At 35.4% G+C, this 13,203-nt stretch overlaps 2 protein-coding genes across 2 annotated transcripts; one reads left to right on the top strand and one right to left on the bottom strand.

Annotated features, from left to right (window-relative positions):
* Positions 1-1,191: 1,191 nt before the first annotated feature.
* Positions 1,192-3,760, bottom strand: LOC132699962 (uncharacterized). The gene is made up of 2 exons (XM_060666975.1): positions 1,574-3,760; positions 1,192-1,515 (listed from the first exon to the last, which is right to left on the bottom strand). Exon 1 carries the CDS (start codon positions 3,174-3,176, stop codon positions 1,944-1,946), a length of 1,233 nt encoding a protein of 410 aa, XP_060522958.1. The 5' UTR covers positions 3,177-3,760; the 3' UTR covers positions 1,192-1,515; positions 1,574-1,943.
* Positions 3,761-5,803: 2,043 nt separating this feature from the next.
* LOC132699963 (uncharacterized) lies at positions 5,804-7,148 on the top strand. The gene is made up of 2 exons (XM_060666976.1): positions 5,804-5,942; positions 6,600-7,148. Exons 1-2 carry the CDS (start codon positions 5,897-5,899, stop codon positions 6,950-6,952), a joined length of 399 nt encoding a protein of 132 aa, XP_060522959.1. The 5' UTR covers positions 5,804-5,896; the 3' UTR covers positions 6,953-7,148.
* Positions 7,149-13,203: the final 6,055 nt, after the last annotated feature.

Here is a 13,203-nt window from a genome sequence, read left to right as displayed (position 1 = left end):
TACAACGACACGTTTCTGAAACTTGTGGATAAGCATAAAATTAACCACTATAGTACGTATAACATAAAAAAGGCCTCAATTGTCGAACGGGTGATACGTACCCTCAAAGAGAAATTGTTTCGACATTTTTCTTTACGCGGGACGTACAAATGGATCGATGTGCTCGCCTCTATCGTTGATGAATACAATAACACAAAACATAGAACGACGGGTACGAAACCCATCGATGTGAGTAAGAGCAATGAAAAGAGAATTTTGAAAACCGCGTATAGTAGCATAAAAATATTCGGTCCTCGTAAACTTAAAGTCGGCGACATCGTTAGAATCAGCAAAGTCAAGCACGTGTTTAACAAAGGTTATACACCGAATTGGACCACGGAATTGTTTAAAATTGTTAAAGTACGGGTTACTAACCCCGTAACGTATTTGCTTCAAGATATGCAGGGTAAACCCATAATGGGCGGATTTTATGAAGAAGAATTGCAGAAGACAGTTAACCCGGACTTATATCTCGTCGAAAAGGTGTTGCGCAGACGAGGCAATATGGTTCTCGTGCGCTGGTTGGGATTGGATAAGTCGCACGATTCGTGGGTAGACAACGTAGACGTTTTGAAATAAATTTAGTCTCGATTTAGAAGTTCTGACATAAATACGTGTATATGATGGCTCAAGAGCAAATTGTGACATCCAACGAATTGTATAATTTATTGGAAAATTTCGAGTTGCAATTTCCTTCATCAGAAGTGCTCCCGTCCAGCTTCGTTCCTGTAGAGCAACAAACCAAAAAATCTGCGACAAAACGAAAACAAAGTGCGTCGGTCGTATCCCGCAAGAAGAAGAAGAAAACTACCACAAGTGAAGCGTTTGCAGCTCCAACGTCATCCGCTGATTGGCTCGAAGTGTTCACGGACGGTAGAGAAAAAAGTGTCATTTGTGAGGCATTCAATTTAAAAAGAAACTTGGCGTCTCAGTTGTCGGGATTAGAGTGCAATATCAACGAAATTGAAACACAAATTGCGCTTTTTAATACAGACTTGCAAGTGGCGCGGATGCAAGCTCAAGAGTGCAAAAGAAAACTAGAACAATTTAATAATTTAGCATTTAACGAAATTGTAAAATAGTAATAATGTATATAATAAATAAATTATACAATTACAAACTTCTGTGTAATTATTATGCGGTGTTGTGGTGGTGGTAAAAAAGAAAATAGCGTCTAAATATATACATGTTTATTCTTGTTGCAATACAATGGAATACAATCAATACATAAAAGCCTTATCTACAGTTACATATTTTATAATAAAACCACAGTATTAATAGTTCAATGGACTATCAGAAAAGCGTAACTTTTTTCCATATTTCCTCTCATTGTGAAGCATTAGATTACATTCATCTTCAGTTTCTACAGTGAACAAAACTTCTTCAAAGCAGCTTTGACACCAAAATTGTTTATCGTGATATACATCATTCAAATTATTTATATCCAGCTGTAAATGATAGTGATCCAATAAAAGTCTAAAATTTTTCTTTTTAAATTTTTTAACTACTTGAAATATAAAGTGACAAGATTTACAAACTAAAATTTCCGAATATTTTATCCTGTAATAACTGACCCATAAACAGTAAGCGGATTCTCCGTCAAAATCAATGGTTGGAGTTGCCAAAATGCTATTTCTGTAAGACGATCCAAATCTCTTATTCAACAGAATGAATTCTAAATTTAATAAAGAATTGCCATCAGACTGGAGCGCTAATTGTTTAAGGTACCTCCATCTATATTTCGAATAATATTTAAATATTAGTATCGTTAGTTTCCAAGGCAAAGGTGACTCAAGCAAAAAATCAGCACTACACCTAATATTTTCGCAAATTGTTATAATACAAAGGCTTTCTAATGTAAGTTGTTTGACCATAATCTGTAACAAAAATATATTAAAAAATAATTAGGGCACTTTATAATGTCCCCACGGAAGCGTTTCATATGAATTCGGCAAAAGATAACGTTTATCGTCTAAAGGACTCAAGGCAACTTTTGTTTGTTCGATGCTAAATACATTGTGAGTGTATGAACGAATGGTTCGTTGAGTGGCGTACTTTTCCCTAAAATTTGTTAAGCATTCTACGTAGTCATCAAATGAAATTTTATTTTTTACAATATTGTACTGAATACCCTTTGACTTTTTAACTACCGAACCCGTTAAAATTTTGAAAGTATACATTTTCGACCTTAACCCAGCATAATGACTAATGATGGTGCCATTAGTCTCATCCTTCATCAACCCCAAAACCTTTTTGTTGATTTGCGGTATATTATAGGGATTGTCATTAGGATAATCAGACGTGTCAAATTTTGTTAAATCGGCCTTAATAACGCTTTCATATGCGTCATAACATTTGATATTATAAATGAAACTGTCCGTATCCATGTATTGAATTTTACATTTTTCGGGACCCAAATTTGGAAGCATGTAATTATAATGAAACTCGTACATGGTCGTTTTCGACAAATCCAATATGGACATTCCAATATAAAGTGGCTTATTAAAGCAAAGTTCCGTTTTTTTTAATTCTATAAGCAACAAATTGTTATCAAGTATGGTTCTACTGTGAAATCTAGGACTAGAAATTAAATTTTTCGCACCGTAGCGACCATCCCACGCTTTAACAAATTTAACAATACGATGCTTGCGAATGTTTTCCATTGTTTTACCGTAAGCGGCATTATTAAACAATTTGTATAAATTTATACCAAATTTTGTTTTTGCTTGGGTTCTTAATTTATTATTATGATCGATATAACATTTCAACCAACGAGATTGGTTAAATTTTAATATTTTGTGAATTTTCTTTAGTACGAGACCGTTTTTGAGAGCCTGTTTTAAATTGCGATAGTGTATGACGTATTTTTCTTTATTATACAAAGTAGTCATTAGTTTTGGTAACTTTGAATTGGGGGGCACTCGATGTTCGGCACAAAATGGAAAATCTCTATGTGTGTCATGTAATTTCTGCGGGTATTCCAGGTCTACCTCTAGGATATATCCTAGGGAAGATTCATCTGGAATGTTCATGACATTAAATGAATCAATCTCTTGATGAGACATCCAGTCGAATCCTCCGTAAGGAAGAGGCTCGCACATGGCCTTGCCATAGAGGTTATTGACGTCAAAGTACATGATATAGGAATCATCCCTGGATGAATCGTAATTTTGAACGAACAAATTTTGATAAATTAGATATTTCCTCCACGAACCAATCAATACAATCTAGACCACGATAACTTTTGAAAAATGATATTGAATCATCATAAGAACATTTAAAGTAATATGCAGCACTGTAAGCTTCGTGCTTTTGGTATTTCGAGGTTTTATCTGAAATTTTCAAATTTACTTTTCTCAATTGACTCTCAAAATCGGCGTAAATTACAAACGGAGTCCTTTGTTTATATATATGGTTTCGAAATTCAACGTAATCATATTTGGGAAAAGACACTTTATACTCATTGAAACTGGAACATATTGTTTCGTGGTCATGTAGACGAGTTTCGTTATTGAAATAATTCAAACACCTATCGCAAATGTATTTCTTGTGATTATATTTACTGAGCTGTGAGGAAACTAATCGAGACAAATTTTTAATGTAACAATAGTGATATTTTATTTCTTCATAATCATTATCTTGCGGATCAGGATCAAAATCATTAACTTTTGGATAATATTTATTTTGTATTAACAACAAATTTGAATGTTTTTCGCGTTTTTCTTTTGTTAATCGTGCAGGTAACACGGAATAAAAACTAGTTTTTTCATTTTTATTATACTCTAAGATATAAACATTGATGGAAATATCATTGTCTTTTTCAAATTTGCTTATTTTATTCATTTCCATAGGTGTTTGTAAATTTTCAGTTTTCAAAACACTTTTGTAGTATGGATATGAAGAGGGTAAATACTGACGAAAACGTGCTGGAAAGAGTCCGCATACAACTGACCAATAAAAACACGCTTGATCGTCATTTCTAATGTTAATACAAGCCCTTTTATTCGCAATTTCTTTAGGCAACTCAACGAAGGATGACCCGTTACCCATTTCAAATTTATTAATGTTAATCTCTAAATAAATAATATTATTTAAAGCCCACCCGGAATCACGTTCCTGAAACTCTGACATTTGATTTAAAATTTTATCTTGCACATTTTCAACAAACCAATCATTCAATTCTGTTCCTAAATCAACTACAGCATTTCCGGTAGTCAGATATTTAACATCAACTTCGCCTTGGACATCATTTTTTGCCTTAATAAATTCACCGCAAAATGTGGTATTTACTTTCAGCAATAAAAATTTCTTTAAAATTTGACTAATTTTTTGTTGAAATATTGGACGAGAATCGTTTAAAAATTGAATTAAATCTTTATGAAGTAAATTAATTATGACACCGGTCTGAACTCTTCCCTGGAAACACGACGCTACCGATTCCCATACAACCATTTCATTTGTGTTTGTCTCGCGGCTACTACTTTGTAATCCCAATCCAAAATGCTTATGTTGATAATTAAGAATAATTTTTCTAATAGCTTTCAGATGTTGAATTGTAGTTTGTAATTTTCTTTTTAACCCAATAGATAAATCCTTTTCGTTAGAAACGATTTGGTTGCAAGATTCAATATTTTTATTTAGTCTCCTAAGCCACACATCACTATCTCTAAGAGTGAACTTGTCGGAAATATGCTTTTTTAATTTTTGTAAGGTTAAAATTAAGATTTGCGCTCTATGAATGATCTGCTTTACGCGCATCGTGGTTTATTAAATATATAACAGTAAATAAGACTTACCCTGTATAATATGTTGATTAATTTTGAATTATTTTGAATTTCTTTAAAGAGTTGGGCTTTCCAATATCTTTGGATCCCTCGTAGACCAGTTTGTACTGCCCCGACGCAAAGTGTTCTAGTCTCGGACGGAAAGCTTCTGTCACGCGAGTAGGAAGAAATACTACGGAATTTTCTAATTGCAGCAACACGGAATTGCCAAATTTTGTATTAACAATTTTGGCTCTAGTAATTTTAAACGGAACGCCTATCGGCAATTCATGCAGTTTGACAATCGGCTGCTCAAAATCACCTTCTGCAAGACAGGTTTGATTCAGTTGACTTAAGTCCATCTATAAATTATTATTAATTATTTTATCTCAAAATAAAAAAAATAAAAAAAACTTACGCTTAAGATTGCTGCTATTCTATTTGCGGTTACGGGTTGAGAGTACTAAGATGATCTTTAAGACCTTTATAAAATAATAACAAATGTTAAAGAATTAAAATAAAACAATAAAAAAGGTACTTACTGCTTTTTTGTACGAACACCAAACCACTAAGTTAGCTTCCACGTTGCACGAATAATACCAAAAACAACTACTGACAAAACAGAGAAAAATGAGATGTATTTATACGGTGCGAGAATACTTTCTAAAAGTTAACAAACGAAGACACCTCCACATGCGTTGCAACAAATTTTTCCCATTACGTTAATCCCACGGAGCAAATATAAAGGGGGCAATTAATTATTATTCTCAACAAGCAAAACAACTTGACATTTAGACTCGGCGCGTTTTGAAATTCCACATCCCATACGGAGATTGTAAAAAATGAAAGCAAGTTGGCCTTGATCTTTTGCGGCAACATACGTTCGTCCAACGTCCGAAACGGTTGCGTTCCCGTGTGAAAGCGTGTTGACCTTGAGACTCCTACCTGCACGGTTGTCTGGCGACAACATCGCGTCTATTCAAATCGGCGTTGGTGCTTGTGGGTAGAAGACCTTTCGACTTTTAATTCAACCATGGAAGGGAGTGCATGTGTATAAATACGTTGCATGTGTATTATAGACTATATTCAGTGCAATGAATAGAGAAGTGCGATGTCCATTTCCCTACGACCCTACAACTGGTAAGTTTTATATTTTAATTACCTTTATACAGTGCGCGTCTTTTCTTGTGGGTTTCAGTTTGGGTTATCACTTTTTTGGTTAGTTTCTACCTGTTTTAAAATATGATACTCATCTTTTTTACGTTGCATAATAACCGATTTAAATTGAGTGTTTTTAATAGCTTTTAAATGACAGTGAATGGAAAAGGGAATTTTGGCTTTTAAAAAATAAACAATTTTTAAATTTGTTTCAAAAATGTTTTATTTTTTGTACTAAAAAATTGCAGTTTGCCTTTTTGACAATAATAATCGAATTAAATTGAGCGTTTTTAATATCTTTTAAATGACAGTGAATAGGGAATTTTGGCTTTTAAAAAATAAACAATTTTTAAAATTACTGAAAGTTTTGTTTCAAAAATGTGCGTTTTATGGGGAAAACGCGAAATATATACATATTTTTGTTTATTTTTTGTACTAAAAAATTGCAGTTTGCCCTTTTGACAATAATACACTTACATTTAAATGACAGTGAATTGAAACGTGAATTTTGGTATGCGCGTATAACTTAAAAAACAATTTTTAAAATTATTTGATAACCCCCCTTTTTGGAAGTTTTGTTTAAAAAAAAAATGTGTGTTTTATAGGAAACGCTACATATCATACTTTGTTTTGTTCTAGAAAAAATCGCGGTTTGTCCGTATGACAAGTCGCATATTATGTTGGCGCATCGCTTAGGGCGTCACATATTCAAATCACACAAAGAGTACCGGGGGTTAGAATTCCCGGTACGACATGAAACGACAAGGGAACATCACCAGCAGCAGGAGCAACCCGGTGGATCAAAAGAAACAAAGGAGCAGCAGGAGTACCCGGGTGGGTGGTCGACGGAGTGGGACGGCGAGGAGTGCACTTCGTATTTAGATTTCCTCCGGGAACGGGAAGAAGAACAACGCAAGGAACAGGAACAATGGGATGGTCGACTGAATCGACATAAAAAGAAGAAGAAACTCCTCGCCAGACCAATTTTATAAATAAAATAAAATAAAATGTATTAAAATTCAAGTTTATTTAATTATCCTCCCGATCCACCGCGTCACCGCGCCGCACCGTCACCGCCCTCTACCGGGGGGGCCTACGACGGTCGGAGCGCGCGACATCTAGCAGCGACGGGCGGAACCGGGGCAAAACAGGACGCTACACAAGCGCGCGACATCTAGCAGCGACGGGCGGAACCGGGGCAAAACAGGACGCTACACAAGCTGGGTGGGGGGCGGAGCGCACTCTGGTAGACAGGGGGGACACTAGGACGCCTCGCGCGGGGGGCCCCCGCTGCGGGGGGGTTAGGAAATTGAGGTTATGTACGGTTTCTGTTGCTTATATCGGCACTATACATCTACTAACCGCGCATTTAGCCCAAAATGGAGAGCGGTAAACTAACATAAGGGGTAGGTGCCGGCGAGGGCTGGTCTTAAGTGCCGTCCAAACTTTACGGGCAAGTCGAGTTTCTTGCCCAACTGCAGTTTGTTAATATTCCGCAAAGCGATGAGACTCCTTATTAAACGCCAGAGGTATTTTGGTATCTAGTTTGAGCACGAGTCCCTCGAAACGTAGGAAACTTGAGGTTTTCTGTCGATCTGGCATTTTGAAGCCTTTATTTAGAACGCTGGCATATTTTTGTTTAGCAAAAATTGGTAAAATACTATAGAATTGCAAATTGCACCATTACAAATTAATATTCCTAAAGTTTTGGCTAGTCAAAATCTAAAATTAATATTAAACGCATATTCCCAAAAACTTTCTGATTAAAAGTTTGCCCCAATCGAATCAGTATGTTAATTATTGATTAGCCAAGTACCAGCAAATATTTATGGATTGTATTATAATAAGTATTATAATTATTATCAAACTAAAGGTCACGCTGTTGTTAATTCTAAGTTGTTTTTTTATTTTGTAGAATTTTTTATTTTATTATTATTAAACCAAAAGCCACTATGTCGTGAATTCTAAGTTCTTTTTTATTTTGTAACATTTGTTTATTTTGACGGTATAATTAATTTTAATTATAAAATCGAAGAAAATAATTCGTCATTTAACATTTTGTAAAAGTGAACTGAAAAAAAGTTTATTAAAACTAAATGTTAATTCTATGCCTAAGTGTAACGTTAAAAAAAATACGTTTTTATTGATTTTAATGATAATACCCAAGGAAATAATTTCTGAATTGAGATTTCGCAAAAGTGAACTTACATAAAGTAGTTTTATAATTATTATTAAACTAAAGGTATCGCTGTTCTTAATTCTACCTTGGTTTTTATTTCATAATGTTTATTATTGTTTAGTTTGAATTTGAAGTAAAGGAAATAACTTGTAATTTATGATCCACAGCACATTTTGCTTTATAGGCAGATTCGACGACGCTGGGCGTTGACATCCGTATGGAGGAGGCGACGGGACCTGCTGTTAATAAATTTTGTTTTCTAAAATTCCCAGGGACGCACGGCGTCGTTAAATTTCGTACGAGACGCGAGCAAACGATTGCTTAAAGTTGCCGTCAATGAGAGCGTACAATAAAATAACATCCAGTTTACGATTTACGTGACAAAAGGCGTCCCATTTTATTCTATCGCACTATGGAGATATAATAAAATGAAGAACCCGTCTTCGTTCGCGATAAAAGTAATGGCTTTTGTACATTAACGTTAAAGCCATTGTAAAAAAGCTCGTCTTCACATCGCGCATAATAATGCTATTTAATGCTGGAAGAGGTTCCCGCGCGGAATGGATATCTCTGGCCCCTGCCTATTCGGAAGACACGCAAAATATTTAGTCGCGCCATTTCCCGCGATTTTTAACGAGACAAGGAGAATGTCAACGTCGACTCCTGGCAATTTGCACGCGCAGATATGATTCGGGAATCTGGCACAGCAGAAATAATTAGGAAAGGGACGAGTATTCAAAAAAAAATATCTAAACCAATTCCGAATATGTAACTCGATGATTTCGTTGTAATTGTTACTTTTTTAATTAAAATTTCCAAGATACCTGCTTATAAATTTTTATGGGCAACATCGTTTTATCCGTGTGTTAGTTGACACTCATTCTGTAACCCCGAACTGTTCCCCGTATCAATATAACTATCAGAGCAGTAGATAAAGAAATTCATTCCGTTTTAACCGCCGACTTATAAACCGTCGGCAGATAAACGGTAAACCAAAATAAACACTTCGTTATCGCTATAATATCGTTGCTTTTACGACAAATGCTTTCAACGACTGAGCCAGTTTAAAAAAGGCAATAAAACCGGGGCGTTAATTACTTTTGCATCTGCGGGAAATAAAGCGTCGACCTATTTCGGGGAGTACGGTTCGTTAATAGGGCCGTCAGGTCTAGCTTCTGTGTTCCGCACTACGAAACAGAAAAGCTACCGGTATCGTTGCCCTTGCTCCGGATGATTTTCTTTTTTTTGGAGAAAACGTATTGAGAGGAATGGGAAAATGCCGCCCTAGACTGCTCTGTGACTGTTAACTACTAAAGTTATTGGACCACAGATATTGAAACTTAATCCAATAAATGCGGTTTCAGAAAGATGGAGCCACTCCGCATTGCCACCGAAACTTCATTACCGCAGAGAATGGACCGGTATGGCCCCCTAACAATCTTTTCAGCTTCCGTGTTTACCATTTCCTCATAACTTTACTCTACTATGGTATACTAACCCTGTATTGAACCGTCAGCCCTAATGGGCTACCACAGGATCTTTTGTTGAGCGTTTCGAAGAACATGCATCAATGCTGGACTGGAGGCGCGCCATCCAAAAAACAGAAGTTTCTGAAATGATTACTTTAAATATTTACAAAAGAAAAAATCTTTTTTTATATATAAAATTATTTTTAGAAAATCGTATGAAAGGAATTCGTCATCCCACTCTAGTATTTAAGAGAGTTTGATAAGCAACCCGTAATCTGCAATACTCTGCTAATACATATTTTGGGCAACCAGGATGACGTCATGCCGCGTTGAAAATTTCTTGATCTTCTATTTCTCATAGGAATTAAACGATTATAATATATTTGTTGCATCCAACTGTTGAAATAAAAACCGTATGCCGAATATATAATTTATTTCCGACTAACCTAAGCCGTCATACATCCCTTTCACTTCCTTTATGTTTAAAACACATGTGATCCGGATTACTTAGGTTCCCATATATATTTACCAATCGTAGAAACAGGAAATACGTTTCAAAATATCCTTGTTACGGTTCACGATAGAATCATAAATAATATTTGGGATACCACAATAGGGCCGTCGTATTAAGTTGCGACACCCGTCACAGCTTAATACCAAATAGGCAGTTGATGGATATTGACATTTGTTAATCTGGTGCCTAGTCCGATGTGCTTTATAGCAAAATAATCTTTAGAAAAATTGATTAAATTTGAAAGCCATGGACACAATTTCTCTCGCGGTTCTCCAGTTAATCAATAAAAAATGTTACTTAACGTTATATTAAAACAAAATTTATATTAATACACGTCCATTCCTTTGTTCAATACATTTTAGTTTACTTTTAAAATGACTTGTGCATTTTATTATGTTCTTTGTCTTGATTTTGCCAAAGTAAGTGATAAAGTCATTATATATTTAATTTAACTCGTTCCTTTTTAATCAATTTGATAGAATTGAAATTTTTAGGGGCAACAGAACCAATTGCCAATTAAGGATAGATTAGGAGACAATTCGCTGCTGATGCAACATTGTAATGATATGGTTTGAAAATTAAACAAATATTTTCGATGAAGTTATATATTTCATAAAAGAATATACCCCGACAGCGAGACTTGACGAATAAAACGTCCTTTTTATCAGATTATAAGAGGACTCCAAAGAAAAACATGTTGCGTATTATAAGGCAGTAGAACTGACGATAAAAAATGCCAGAAGACAGCCAAGCCAGCAGAAGAAGAAGAACAGATTTGTTTCTTCGAATAACAATTGAAAACTGCAAAACTCAATGGCGACACCAATGGACTGTACTCAATTTTGAGTGAGGATTTATCCACACTGACCCTCCCCAATAAAACTTTAACGATTAAAAAAAATATATTCTTACTTAAAGGACAAGGTAGAGGCAGATATATCTTTCCAGTGTAGACCATGTGTAGCACAGTTTTTACTCCGCGTTTTGAAAAAGTTCTTTTACTAGAATATGTGTATGAGACTTTAGTAAGGACTTATTAACCAACAACCTTTAACAGAAACCTGCCTACTTACAAAAACGCCAATATAGTGGATAAGGGATATTATCAATAATGGAAAATTAAATAAAATGAATAAACATTGTGATTTTCAAACTCACCATATAGACAATAGTGGTCAGGACGTCATAGGAAAGAAAGTGAAGATGTTCCTACCTTGGATAAACTGAAAAAGAAGCTAGAATAAGACGAAACCAATATATGTCACTCTCCATAGAGTTGTTTGTAAAATGGAATTTAAGTACCTCAAAATATACAAAAAGCAAGTAGTAACGGAATCACACAGATTACGCACTTCGAGCTTTAATTAACTTCAAGAAATTGAAAGATACAGATTGGACAACAGATCCATAATTCACCTTGATGAAACACGGCACTGCATCTGTTGATTCCATTCACTGCACCTTCCAATTAGGGTAGACACATCACCATAATACATGCTGGGTCAGAAAACAGATTTGTCCCAAACTGCTTGCTGTTGTCTGAAAGGAATATTAAAGAATCTAGTTTCAGTTTCAGTAAGTTCTGAAGAAGCCAATAGGAATCCAGAAGTTTTGTAAATAATATTACAGTAGCCTCAGCAAGATTCTTTGAAAAAAAAAAGGTTCTAACTTGGAGTATCATCAATCTTTGAACAACTATCCCCACTAACAGTGTTATGGATAACGCAAGCTACCACAGCCGTCTGTTACGCAAAGCACCAGCCTCACCAAGTTTAGAAACTGAAATCCAGGAGTATTTCTATAATTCTATATCTCAAAGATGGAGGCAGAGCAGCAAATTTAATCCTCTATTGAATGGTACATCACATCCGCTACGTCTACGTTAAATACGAACAAAGTGTAGATGAACGATCAAGGTATTCTAATCTCCGATATTAAGTTAGGGGTACATGATTGTGTTATAACTTGGCACCCAGGCAGACGCCTACACGATTAAATTATTAATTCCTCGTTCCTGGGCGCGGCTTCTACATAATATAGTGAGTCATTCGCGAAATTTCGATATTTAAGGGATTCCTGCGCTGCAGGAATGCGATCGCGCCATGTTGCGATGAAATATGCCCCTCCAACTATTTTTTAATGAAACGTCGGTAATTTCTTTCGTCTCTACGAACCTTGCCGGGCTCATACATATTCATCTGAAGGCGCGTCTTATCAGCGTTGCTGTACAGAGGAAAAAAATTCTTAATTGTTTGAAATTTTTCGGTCGGATCAAAAGTTTTCGATTCAATCCAAAACAAAATTTAATGTTAATATTTTCTTAACTGGCCACTTTCTTTATGCCAAATACAAAAATGTCTGGTTTCATTTTATATTAGAAGTTATTGAATATAATTTGTACTTGTAATTCTCATAGGAAAACGCCCTCAATGCAAATGAGTTATATATAATAACACCAATTCTTAGATTAGGAATATCAGATCTCTAATTTGAAAAATGATCAGTTCTATGTACTTCGGCAGACCAGTTCGACGCGCCCTTTAAACTTCACCCAATTTGTTACTATCGAAGAATCGATGAAATCGAATTTTTCGAAAGTATCTGCGCTCGTATAAAAATTTCATACGTCGGTAATGGTAGGTCCTATGGGATAGCCGTTGGCACAGAAATGATCACCGTCGAAAAAAAAAATTTTTTTCGTCTGTCCGTTCTCTCGTCTTTTGGTTTTTCCTGAATAACTTTCGAACCGTTGGAGCTACAACATTGAAATTTGCCTCATTCTGAACCCTCCACGAGGCATCCAAGCTTGTAAGAAATGGCCCTGATCCGACGCCGGTATCCATCTTTTTTTCGCGATTTTCGACTGTTTTTTGGACCTTACTATAAAACCCGACAAGTGTCCGACATTTGAAGCAATCGACTTAATATTTGGCATGTATATGCAGCTTTCCCCCCTGACGGAACATATTGAAAATGGGGGGGCGGGGGCATCGGGAAGTATTCTAAAAAAATAAAAAAATCTGTTAAAGTTGTCTTAATTTTTATGTATGTAAAGTATTAGTATAAGTTAATAAATTTAGG

Source organism: Cylas formicarius, unplaced genomic scaffold (genome assembly GCF_029955315.1).
Source record: "Cylas formicarius isolate icCylForm1 unplaced genomic scaffold, icCylForm1.1 PGA_scaffold_3__17_contigs__length_32017465, whole genome shotgun sequence".
In the NCBI taxonomy this organism is placed as follows: domain Eukaryota; kingdom Metazoa; phylum Arthropoda; class Insecta; order Coleoptera; family Brentidae; genus Cylas; species Cylas formicarius.
This window is presented reverse-complemented; position numbering and strand designations above follow the sequence as displayed.

Excerpts from the sequence above, each read along its gene's own strand:
- LOC132699962 (XM_060666975.1), bottom strand. The coding sequence starts at position 3,176 with ATGTACTTTGACGTCAATAACCTCTATGGCAAGGCCATGTGCGAGCCT.
- LOC132699963 (XM_060666976.1), top strand. The coding sequence starts at position 5,897 with ATGAATAGAGAAGTGCGATGTCCATTTCCCTACGACCCTACAACTG. Across the intron at positions 5,943-6,599 it reads TCCCTACGACCCTACAACTG|AAAAAATCGCGGTTTGTCCG; the intron begins GTAAGTTTTATA and ends GTTTTGTTCTAG.